This window comes from Hemitrygon akajei, chromosome 17 (genome assembly GCF_048418815.1).
Source record: "Hemitrygon akajei chromosome 17, sHemAka1.3, whole genome shotgun sequence".
In the NCBI taxonomy this organism is placed as follows: domain Eukaryota; kingdom Metazoa; phylum Chordata; class Chondrichthyes; order Myliobatiformes; family Dasyatidae; genus Hemitrygon; species Hemitrygon akajei.
In genome coordinates, this window is record NC_133140.1 from 6,863,504 (window position 1) to 6,876,358 (window position 12,855).

The 12,855-nt window shown below is 38.7% G+C and overlaps 1 protein-coding gene across 2 annotated transcripts in view; it reads left to right on the plus strand.

Annotated features, from left to right (window-relative positions):
- The window catches only part of csnk2a2b (casein kinase 2, alpha prime polypeptide b), a 61,529-nt gene that overhangs the window by 17,113 nt on the left and 31,561 nt on the right, over positions 1–12,855 (plus strand). For both annotated transcript variants that reach the window (XM_073069625.1, XM_073069626.1), the window contains exon 2: positions 4,995–5,106. In XM_073069625.1, the coding sequence (XP_072925726.1) occupies positions 4,995–5,106 (112 nt within the window). The remainder of the gene's footprint in view (positions 1–4,994; positions 5,107–12,855) is intronic.

A 12,855-nucleotide genomic window follows, 5' to 3' on the forward strand; every position in this document is an offset into this window, starting at 1 on the left:
GTTTTTCCTTAACTCTGTCCTAAATGACCTACCCCTTATTCTCAAACCATGCCCTCTGGTACTGGACTCTCCCAGCATCTGGAACATATTTCCTGCCTCTATCTTGTCAATTTGCAAATTAGGTCAACTAGGTCAATTTGCAAATAACCTGGGATATTATTCAGTACTATCCATTGAACCTTTGAGATTTGATGTCAGAATTGTTATTTTTCTGATAGGTATAATATAGTGATAAATAGAACTAGCCTGGTCGGGGAAACTTGAGCCTGCATTGCTATTAAACAAGATTATGGCCAATTTTTGACCTCAACATCAGACATTGTACGAATCTAGGGATCTGGGTGGACTGGAGATCTGTCATTCAGTTATGAAATTAATGTACATTAATTTGGTTTAAGAAGTTTCAAAGGTCCACCACACTGAACACGTTTCTGCTCATCTCGCTCTGAAGTGGTTTGCCCATTCTTTTGAGATTGTGATACCCCTATTGCATTTTTAGTGAAGTAGATCTATACTGTCCCCTCTCTCAAGGGAAAAGATACCAGAACTGAGATGTAAAAGCAAGGCCTTGCCTTCATTTGCGGATGGGAATAAGATTACATAGCAAAATTTCAAGTAAAGATGGCAATACTCTGAGTTTCTCTAGTCAGTGTATCCTTTCACCAATATCTGAAAACAAACTATATTGTTACCTTCTCATCTGTAAGTTGTTTGCTCTACTTAATGTTGAGGAACTATAAATGTACTTATGGTGGTGAAGTGCCTTCATTTTGCAAGAGGCTGCATAAGTAAAACTTTTAGTACAGGTAGCTTTTCATGATGAATTGTGTAAACAAGAAAAATAATTTTTGTTACAATTGTCTGGAGCCAGAAATGATCAAAAGCTTCCTCCAAATGTTTGGGAATCTGAACAAAGTCCCTTAGAATTTTAAAAGCAACATTTTCTTCAGGAGCCAAATAAACATTTTCAGGAGTGAGCATTGAAAGACAGTGCAGACTCCTTTTGAAGTAGACTTGCATTGTTTTATGTAGAAGGAAACTTGTTCTTGCAGGGACTTGTAACTTTAGTTCTGGAGTGGAAGTGATGCATGCTGAACAGCTTTTCTTGTAGACTAGGTCTACTACAGTGTGAGTAATATTATAGTAAGAAAGGTAGTGAAAATAATCTGGTGAAGGCACAGGCTTCCTTGAGTACTCCACTCTGTTTTGCCCTATATTGAAGGTGCTGGGATGGAGATTACTGGAAGGTAAGCTTTGTGGATTTGGATAGGAGTCCTGCTTTCTGTTCTACCATATACACCAAAATTAGTTGAGCTTAAATCTAAGATGTTAGTTATTTTACATATTTTTGGAAAAATCTTAAAAGGGCTGATACAAAGTTTGAACAGCAGAATCATACAAACTGGGATTTGTTAGGCCTGTGTGTTGCATTACAAAGTGTTAAAACGTAGCTAATCTTTTTCTTGCTCATTTTAAGCTTTTGATTACTTCACCCTAGAACAGACTTTTTCTTTTTGCTCTGCTTGTTTCTCTCTGAGAGAGATGTGTGTAGGATGTATGCTGAGAAATGTACATGACCCAGTTGGAGTAATTCCTGGATTTTTTTTCTCCTTCCCACATGCGAATTATTGACCCAGGTTCACAATCTGGTGCTCACTTGTAAGGGAAGCATGCAAGCTGATTTTTTTTTTTGGCACTTTGTCTCCATTCCAGTACTCCCCATGTCTTCAAAGCCCGATAATGTATGAGGCAGGAGTCATGTTTGTTTGATGGTTAGAGAAGAAACCTACCACCCTTCCTGAATTCTGAACAAAAACTGCAAGAATTTTAACTAGCTTACACTGAATAATATTTTGGTGGAACTGAGTTGTTAACAGTAAAGGTCCGGTGCAATTCGTGGGTGCACTCTCACTGGAGCTGTCACCCATTGACATTGCAGAAATATTGCACATTTTAGTTGAATTATTTTAGAATTCAACACGTCTGATGGTCACAGCCCGGAGCCAGTAAAGAAACAACAAACAATTTCAATACGTCAGGACCACAGATCCATTTAAACTCTATTAAAATAAAGCAGAGGAAATCTCTGAACACAGTTTTGTGGGGGTAATATAATTCTGCGATTATTTGAGTTAGAACAATGTCAACATTCAAAATTATAACATATAACAATTACAGCACGGAAACAGGCCATCGCGGCCCTTCTAGTCCATGCCTAACACTTACTCTCACCTAGTCCTACCGGCCTGCACTCAGCCCATAACCCTCCATTCCTTTCCTGTCCATATACCTATCCAATTTTACTTTAAATGACAATACCGAACCTGCCTCTACCACTTCTACTGGAAGCTCGTTCCACACAGCTACCACTCTCTGAGTAAAGAAGTTCCCTCTGGTGTTACCCCTAAACTTTTGCCCCCTAACTCTCAACTCATGTCCTCTTGTTTGAATCTCCCCTACTCTCAATGGGGGAAAAAGCCTATCCACGTCAACTCTATCTATCCCCCTCATAATTTTAAATACCTCTAACAAGTCCCCTCTCAACCTTCTATGCTCCAAAGAATAAAGACCTAACTTATTCAACCTTTCTCTGTAACTTGGGTGCTGAAACCCAGGTAACATTCTAGTGAATCTCCTCTGAACTCTCTCTATTTTGTTGACATTTTTCCTATAATTCAGTGTCCAGAACTGTACACAATACTCCAAATTTGGTCTCACCAATGCCTTGTACAATTTTAACATTACATCCCAACTCCTATACTCAATGCTCTGATTTATAAAGGCCAGCATACCAAATGCTTTCTTCACCACCCTATCCACATGAGATTCCACCTTCAGAGAACTATGCACCATTATTCCTAGATCACTCTGTTCTACTGCATTCTTCAATGCCCTACCATTTACCATGTATGTCCTATTTTGATTAGTCCTACCAAAATGTAGCACCTCATGCTTATCAGCATTAAACTCCATCTGCCATCTTTCAGCCCACTCTTCTAACTGGCCTAAATCTCTCTGCAAGCTTTGAAAACCTACTTCATTATCCACAACGCCACCTATCTCAGTATCATCTGCATACTTACTAATCCAATTTACCACCCCATCATCCAGATCATTAATGTATATGACAAAGAACATTGAACCCAGTACAGATCCCTGAGGCACACCACTAGTCACCGGCCTCCAATCTGACAAACAGTTATCCACCACTACTATCTGGCATCTCCCATCCAGCCACTGTTGAATCCATTTTACTACTTCAATATTAATACCCAACGATTGAACCTTCCTAACTGACCTTCTGTGTGGAACCTTGTCAAAGGCCTTACTGAAATCCATATAGACAACATCCACTGCTTTACCCTTGTCAATTTTCCTAGTAACCTCTTCAAAAATTCAATAAGATTTGTCAAACATGACCTTCCACGCACAAATCCATGTTGACTGTTCCTAATCAGACCCTGTCTATCCAGATAATTATGTATACCATCTCTAAGAATACTTTCCATTAATTTACCCACCACTGACATCAAACTTAAAGGCCTATAAATTGCTAGGTTTACTCTTAGAACTCTTTTTAAACAATGGAGCCACATGAGCAATACGCCAATCCTCTGGCACCATCCCCTTTTCTAATGACATTTGAAATATTTCTGCCAGAGCCCCTGCTATTTCTACACTAACTTCCCTCGAGGTCCTAGGGAATATCCTGTCAGGACCCGGAGACTTATCTACTTTTATATTCCTTAAAAGCGCCAGTATTTCCTCTTCTTTAATCATCATAGTTTCCATAACTTCCCTACTTGTTTCCCTTACCTTACACAATCCAATATCCTTCTCCTTAGTGAATACCGAAGAAAAGAAATTGTTCAAAATCTCCCCCATCTCTTCTGGCTCCACACATAGCTGTCCACTCTGATTCTCTAAGGGACCAATTTTATCCCTCACTATCCTTTTGCTATTAATATAACTGTAGAAACCATTTGGATTTATTTTCACCTTACTTGCCAAAGCAACCTCATACCTTCTTTCAGCTTTTCTAATTTCTTTTTTAAGATCCTCGAGCACATCATTTACTCCATGCTGCCTATATTTATTGTAGACCTCTCTCTTTTTCCAAACCAAGTTTCCAATATCCCCTGAAAACCATGGCTCTCAAACTTTTAACCTTTCCTTTCAACCTAACAGGAACATAACGATTCTGTACCCTCAAAATTTCACCTTTAAATGACCTCCATTTCTCATACATCCTTCCCATAAAACAAATTGTCCCAATCCACTCCTTCTAAATCCGTTCGCATCTCCTCAAAGTTAGCCTTTCTCCAATCGAAAATCTTAACCCTGGGTCCAGTCCTATCCTTCTTCGTAATCATATTGAAACTAATGGCATTATGATCACTGGACCGGAAATGCTGCCCAACACATGCCTTTGTCACCTGACCTATCTCATTCCAAAACAGAAGATCCAACACTGGATCAGTGAAGGGAGAATGTTGTGGGGATGGCTGTGGAAAGAAAGAATATAGGTAGAAGATGTGTCCTTCTAGTTGGAATTGATTGCTTATTTGTGTAGAATTATCTGTTGTAAAGTAGATATCACATAGCTAACTTTCTAATACCCTATTTGGGTTGTGATGTTAGCTTTACATTTCCTCTATGGTTACTTGTGCATTAATCTCTGATGCAAAAAGAGAACTGGGGGGAGTGTCCTATGTGTTGAAGCTAGGATGGTAGGGTAAGACTTCATTTCTTTGAAATGGGGGCAGTATTAATGATGAAATGTTGCATGTTCAGAGTAAAGGTGGGTGAGCAGAGTGAGGTGCTGGTGGGTGGGGATGGGAGAGCAGGGAAGAATTGAATAATAGACCAAAACTTTAATTGCCCGATACTGTCCTTTGTCTTTGACTAGTCAACCATAAGTAGAGATTGACAAATGAGTCACATGTTGCAGACATTCAAACAATTTTTAAAAAGTGATTTTTGTTTTGCTACAGTAACCAGGATGATTACCAGTTGGTGCGAAAACTTGGTCGCGGGAAATACAGTGAAGTATTTGAGGCTATTAACATAACAAACAATGAGAAAACGGTTGTCAAAATACTGAAGGTAAGCCTCAGCATGTTATATTTATCTTTGCTCACCCTGTGTTTCAGTATTGTAGGCAGTAGAGCAATCTGGTATGTATTGTTTCCTTGATTGTTGCTTTTTAAATCCTTGGGTTTGGAGGCTGGATTCTTTTTTTAAATTCAGATTTGGACCCCAATCTAATGAGGACAGATAGGATAAACATCCCTTGCATGCGTTATTTTGTCTTGGAATAAGCCTGAGGAGCAGCAGTTTGGTTCATGGTGGTGTGCACTGTGCTCTCAATCAAATTGATTAAAATCGACCGTGCAATTGCAGTGGAAATTAGTTTACAAACAACTGAGTGCTTTCTACTGTTTATTCAATTCTGACATGCTACCATTTCTGCCAATTTTCTGGTATCTTTATCCCTTGATTCTCCTAGAGTCCAATGTTTCTCCATCTTAGTTTTAAGTAGATACTGTGCAGCGAGGGAACAAATTTCCAAGATTTGTATTCCTCAAAAACTGAATTGCTCTATCTCAGACCTAAAGGCCAACCCTTTTCCTGTGACAGTCTGCAATTTACAGTCTGAGGAAATGAGCTTTTGCACCCACCCCCAGAATCTTGGATATCTAGCTGTGACAACTTGTTCTTGGAGAGATTGTTGTCTTTCTAATTGCTTGTTGTATCTGAATATTACCTATGTTTTAGGGATTAGCTTATCAGGTTTCCTGTGGTTACCATCGTAGATTTTCTGTTCTTCATCCAAATTGAATAAACTCTCATTTCCCAGGTTATTCCTTTTTCTGTTGTATTTCTCACTTGGTTAGATTGTTTAGCCCTTTGTCCTCATAGTCATTTGTCAGCAGACATAGAAATTTGGAAAGTTTTAATCTAAGTTGTCAGGCAACTTGTATTTGAATTGGAACCAGATCTCAAAAGTTTTTGTAGAAGTATATAACTACAACTTTAAATGGGATTATAAAATTATAGCTGGCTGTTGGCATAGTGGCATCAGTGCTGGACTTCAGGGCGAGGGGTCCCGAGTTTGAATCCGGCCAGCTCCCTTGCACGCTCTCCATCCGTGCTTGGGATGAGTGTTGAGCTAGCAACTCACCCTCGTATTAAAAAAGAACCTGGAGAGGGATGGACTCCACCAGGTTTCAGATGCCCAAGACACACTGTATGATGAGCAATCACCAAAAAGATCGGTGCAAAAAGCTTGTCATGACAGTGCCCCGATGACTCCACCAAGAGTTAAGGGTGCACACACACGCAAACACATACGATATAGAAGCAGAATTAGGCCATTTGGCCATCGAGTCTGCTCTGCCATTTACCCTCTCAGCCCCAGTCTCTTGCCTTCTTTCTATATTCCTTCATGCCCTGACTAGTCAAGAATCTGTCCACCTCTGCCTTAAATATGTCCCATGACTTCGCCTCCACAACCACCTGTAACAATTCCACATATTCACTACTCTCTAACTAAAGAAATTCCTCTTCGTCTCCATTCTAAAGGGAGACCCCACTATTCTGAGGCCTTGTCTGAGGCCCCCACAATAGGAAACATCCTCTCCACATCAACATTCAATAGGCTTCAATGAGATCACCTATCACTCTTCTGAATTCCAGTGAGTAGAGGTCCAGAGCCATTAAACACTCAAAGCCTTTCAATCCTGGAATCATTTTTGTGAACCTGCTTTAATTTCTCTCCAGTGTCAGCAGATCTTTCCTTGGATTAAAGGGTCCAAAACTATTCACAATACTCCCAAATGAGGTCTAATCGATGCTTCATAAAGCCTCAACATTACATCCTTGCTTGTATATTCTAGTCCTCTCTAAATTAATGCTAACATCACATTTGCATTCCTCACAACCAACTTAACTTGCAAATTAACCTTTTGGGATCCTGCACTGGGACGCCCAAATCCCTTTGCACCTCAGATGTTTTCTATCCATTTAGAAAATGGTTTATGCATTTATTTCTTCTACCAAAGGCTAGGACCATATACTGTATTCCATCAGTGACTTCTTTGCCCATTCTCCTAATCTGTCTGTCCTCCTGTAGCCTCTCTCCTTCCTCAAAACTGCCTGCCCCTCCTCTTCTATTTGTTCACAAACTTGGCCACAAAGCCAGCAATTCCATCATTCAAATCATTGACACATAACATAAAAAGAAGTGGTCCTAGCATAGGCCCCTTGGAACTGGCAGTCAACCAGAAAAAACTCCCTTTATTCCCACTCCCGCCTTCTGCCAATCAGCCAATGCTTTATATATGCTATTATCTTTCCTGTAATACCATGGGCTCTTAACTTGTTAAGCAAACTCGTGTGGCACCTTGTCAAAGACCTTCTGAAAATCCAAGTACAAATCATCAACCGATTCTCCTTTGTCTATCCTTGCTATTTCTTCAAAGAAATCCAACAGATTTGTTAGGCAAGATTTTCCCTTAAGGAAACCATGCTATCTGGCCTATCTTATCCTGTGCCTCAAAATACCCCAAAACCACATCCTTAACAATCATTTCTAACATCTTCTCGACCACTGATGTCAGACAAATTGGCCTTTAACTTTATCAGAATCAGTTAATTCTTGAAAGATCATTACTAATGCCCCCACAAACACTTCAGCCGCCTCTTTCAGTCATCTGGTCAGGTGACTTATCTACCTTCAGAGCTTTGTTTTCCAAGAACCTTTTCCCTAGTAGTGGCAGTTTCAAACTTCTGCCCCCTGATGCTCTCAAACTTCTAGCATACTGCTGGTGTCTTCAGTGAAGACTGATGCAATATACTTTATTCAGTTCATCCTACCATTTCCTTCCCTTCCCCCTTACGACCTCTTCAGTATATTCCAGTGGATCAACTTCTACCTTTGCCTTTATTTACACTTTATCTGAAAGAAACTTTTGGTATCATAAATATAATTGGCTAGCATAACTCATTATTCCATCTTTTTCTTTGACTTTTTTAGTTGCTTTTTGTTGGTTTTTAAAAGCTTCCAAGACCTCTAACTTCCCACTTTTTTTTTTTGCTCTCTGGCTTTTATGTTGGCTTTGACTTATCTTGTCAGCCATGGTTATGTCATCCTGCCTTTAGAATACTACTTTCTCTTTGAGATGCATGTATCTCGAGATTTCTGAATTGCTCCCAGAAATTCCAGCCATTGCTGCTCTGCTGTCATCCCTGATGGTGTTCTTTTATAATCAATTTGTGCCGGCTCTTCTCTTGTGCCTCTGTAATTCCCTTACTCCACTGTAATACTGATACACCCAACTCTAGCTTCTCCCTCTCACTTGCAGGGTGCATTCTATCATGTTATGATCACTGTCTCCAAAGGGTTCCTTTACCTTAAGCTCTCTAATTAATTCCAGTTCATTGCACAACATCCAATTCAGAATAGCTGATCCCTTAGTGGGCTCAACCACAAGTTGCTCTAAAAAGCCATCTTGTAGTTATTCTACAAATTCTCCTCCTTGGGAACCAGTACCAACCTGATGTAATTTGCAATCTACAGGCATCTTATAAATCCCCTATTGCTACTGTAACATTGCCCTTTTGGCATGCATTTTCTATCTCTTGTTATAATTTGTAGACCACATCTTTACCACTGTTTAGGGATCTGTATATAACTCCCATCAGGGTCTTTTTACCCTTGCAGTTCACCTGCCAACCCTATGTCACTTCCTTCTAATGATTTGATTTCATTTTTACCCGTCGAGCCAATCCACTCCCTTTGTCTTCCTGCCTGTCCTTTTAATACAATGTGTATCCCTGGACGTTAAGCTCCCAGCTATAATCTTCTGTCAGCCATGATACAGTGATGCCCACGACGTTATACATGCCAATCTGTAACTGTGCTACAAGTTCATCTACCTTATTCTGTATACTGCACACATTCAAATATAACTTATTCAGTCCTGTATTCGCCCTTTTCGATTTTTGTCTACCTTTGAACTCATCCAGTTGACCACAATTTTTCCCTATCATCAACCTCTCCTTGCTAGGAGTCTCACTACACACTGCTTCTGTTTGTAAACCAAATACCCCATCCTTGGCACTATCATTCCGGTTCCCATCCTCCTGCCAGATTAGTTTAGGAGTCAGTGGGAGACGCTCATGGAGTGAGTACTGTTTCAGATCCGCTCCATAACCTTTACTTTTTTTAACCTTTGATCACCCTTATTCAACTTATTGTTACCTACACCAAAAGATTTTTGCTACTTTCTCGGGCTTATCGTTAAGATTTTATTGTGATTTTTGGAAGATATGCAAACAGAAATGGCTCTTAGATCCAAAGGACGAGAACCGGGGCGAAACCCGAACGGTAATGGAAAGAAGCCAGCTCAACCGCAACGCACTGAGTTAACTTATGAACTGCTTATGGAGCTTTTGGATAAAAAATTTGAGGAACAACATCAGGCTTTTCAACGAGATATAAAGGCTTTTCAAGATTATATGGTTAAGACGGATTCAGTAATTAACCAGCAGCAAGTGCTTATCACATCTCTGCAAGAAGAAGCTCGGAAACGAGATTTGACAATTGAAAAATTGCAACAGGATTTAATTTCGACTATTAAACTCGTGGAGACACTTAAAGCCAAGAGTGTCGATTTGGAGAATCGGTCCAGAAGACAGAACCTACGCATACTTGGTCTCCCAGACGGCATAGAAAAAGGCGATCCTTCGAAATACTTTGCTCAATTTCTAAAAGATGCGTTTCCGTCGGTTTTTCCAGAAAACCCTCCGCTACTTGACCGAGCACATAGAATTTGGAGTCGTTCACCGACAGTTTCAGATAAGCCCCCGGTGGTAATCGTCCGATTTCATTACGTACACGACAAAGAACAACTCATTCCTGAAGCTCGAAGGGCTGGGATGATTAAATTTCGTGATTATTGCTTTCGTTTGGTGGATGATTTTAGCCCAGAAGTTATGAAAAAAAGGCTGCTTTTTAAACCTCTGATGTCTGAATGTTATGAGAAAAATCTAAAACCTGCGCTCTTATACCCGGCGAAGCTCAGGATCTCCCCCCCGAATGCTCCGCGTAAAGTATTTTTGTCTACCTTTGAAGCGAGAAAGTATTTGGAGGAGAACTTCCCTACTGATACAGTTACTACTCTCCATTAAATGAGTGATTCTGATCGTGAAAGATGGTTTTCGATTTCTTAAACCAGGGTTAGTCTCTGGTTATTGGTGTAGGTTTATCCTATACTTCATATTTAAGTTAAAGTGTGTTTTCGTTATATTAATCGCTTTGTCTTATACACTTTAACTACTATACTATATTTTTGTCTATTATTTTTGTTCCCTTGAAGGTATATTTTTAACCTTTCGAAGTGAATTTTTTGTTTAATATCAAGATAATGGTTTTTTGCAAAGTATTGGTTTAGTTTAAGATGGCGTTATTGTTTCTTTTTTCGTCTTCTTCCTATAATGCTTATCATAGTTTAAATACTTCTTGATTTGTTTGGGTTATAACCCGATTTATAAACTTTTAGTGATTATATTCCCTTTTTCTTTACAACTCAGCATATTAAGAAGCGTAGTTTTTAGTACTGCGATCATAATTCTTAAAGTTCGGGTGTTTTTTTTTATATATATCCTTTAAATACGGAGTGGTCTGCCGCTGATATGGGGGTAGAGTTAGTCTCATTTTTTCTTTTTTCTAGCCATATTTTGGCTTTTTTTCTTTTTCATGTGGGGGTGGAGGTTGGTCTGTTTTCCTTTTTAATTTTTCTCTTATCAATTTGTTTTAGTTTTTTTACTTGGGCTGTTCTTGAACTACAAATATGTCTACGATGTCGTCACTTCCGGGTCCGCTCTTTATTTTTGTTCCTCTTCCGGGTGCATGAGTTTATAACATGGTTAACCCTTTATATACCAAAGGGATGACTTTAGAAACATGGCTCAAACCATTAACTTTGTGTCTTGGAATACTAATGGATTAAACCATCCGATTAAACGAAAGAAGATTTTCAAAGTATTCCAAAGACTTAATGCTCATATTATTTTTGTACAAGAAACTCATGTGAGGAAGGAGGACAAATATCGCTTTTTTAGGTCTTGGCGGGGTCAACAGTATCATTCAAATTCGAATGCCAAAGTTAAGGGAGTTTCAATTTTTATTGACTCCTGTATTGCATTTGTTCAACATGATATCCTTTCGGATCCAAATGGTAGATTTTTGTTAATTACGGGTTTACTCGGTAATAAAAAGGTTGCTATGGTTAATGTTTATGCCCCAAATGTGGATTGTCCTGATTTCTTTAAGTCCTTATTTACTTCTTTACCTAATTTAAATGAATATAAGTTAATAATGGGTGGTGACTTTAATTGTTGTCTAATTCCTTTGATGGACAAATCTACACCTATTCAGACTCTACCCAATAAGTCGGCCACTTGTATTAACTCCTTTTTGACTGATAATGGAGTTTTTGACATTTGGAGATTTCGTCATCCTAATGACAAAGAGTTTTCTTTTTTCTCACATGTTTATCACTCCTATTCGAGAATTGATTATTTTTTTATTGACTCTTGTTTTATTCCATCGGTAATTGGTTGTAATTATGAAATTATAGCTATTTCCGACCATGCTCCATTAAAACTTTCTATTAATTTTACGGATACAGCTTTAAGTGCTAGACAATGGCGATTTGACTCTACCTTATTGCAAGAGCCGGACTTTATTAAATTTATGAAGGAACAGATTGATTTCTTCTTTTCAACTAATTCCACGGAGGATATCTCTTGCGGAATACTTTGGGACACTTTTAAAGCGTATATACGTGGACCGATTATCTCTTATTCTGCTGGTCTGAGAAAACGCATTAAGAAGGAAACTCTTTTATTGGTTGATAAAATTAAAGAGATTGACAAGAAATATTCGACTACTCCTAGCAAGGAGCTTTACAAACAAAGGGTTGAACTTCAAATGGAACATAGTTTATTACTTACATCTCCGATTGAAAATCAATTAATGAAAACCAGATCTGATTTTTATATACATAGTGATAAATCGGGAAAACTGTTAGCTAGTCAGCTGAAGAATGTTTCAGTTAAACGGCAAATCACTATGGTTCGTCAGCAGAACGGGGATTTGACAGTTAACCATGATGAGATAAATAAGTCTTTTCAAGACTTTTATACCTCCCTGTATCAATCTGAATTCCCTCAGGATCATAATACCATGTGTGATTTTCTTGGGAAATTGAATTTTCCAAAACTATCATCTGATGATCTTTCAGTAATAGATACTCCGTTTACTGATGCGGAAATTAAAGGGGTCATTTCCTCAATGAATTCTGGGAAAGCACCAGGTCCAGATGGGTACACAGTAGAATTTTTAAAATGTTTTTCTGCTACTCTATCTCCTTGGCTATGCAAGGTTTTTGAAGAAGCAATTAGATTGGGGAATTTGCCTCAATCTTTTTATAGAGCTTCCATTTCCTTAATACTGAAGAAAGATAAAGACCCTACTGATTGTGCATCTTATAGACCAATATCTTTATTGAATGTGGATTCTAAGATTTTTTCCAAGTTACTGGCTTCCAGGCTGGAGAAGGTACTACCCCAAATTATTTCGGAAGACCAAACCGGTTTTACTAAAAATCGCTATTCTTTTTTTAATGTTAGGAGATTATTGAATATTGTTTATACTCCTTCACACAATACTTCAGAATGTGTTATTTCATTAGATGCGGAGAAAGCATTTTTTAGAGTTGAGTGGCCTTACTTATTTTATGTGCTGGAGAAGTTTAACTTCAGTCCGACCTTTATTTCTTGGATTAA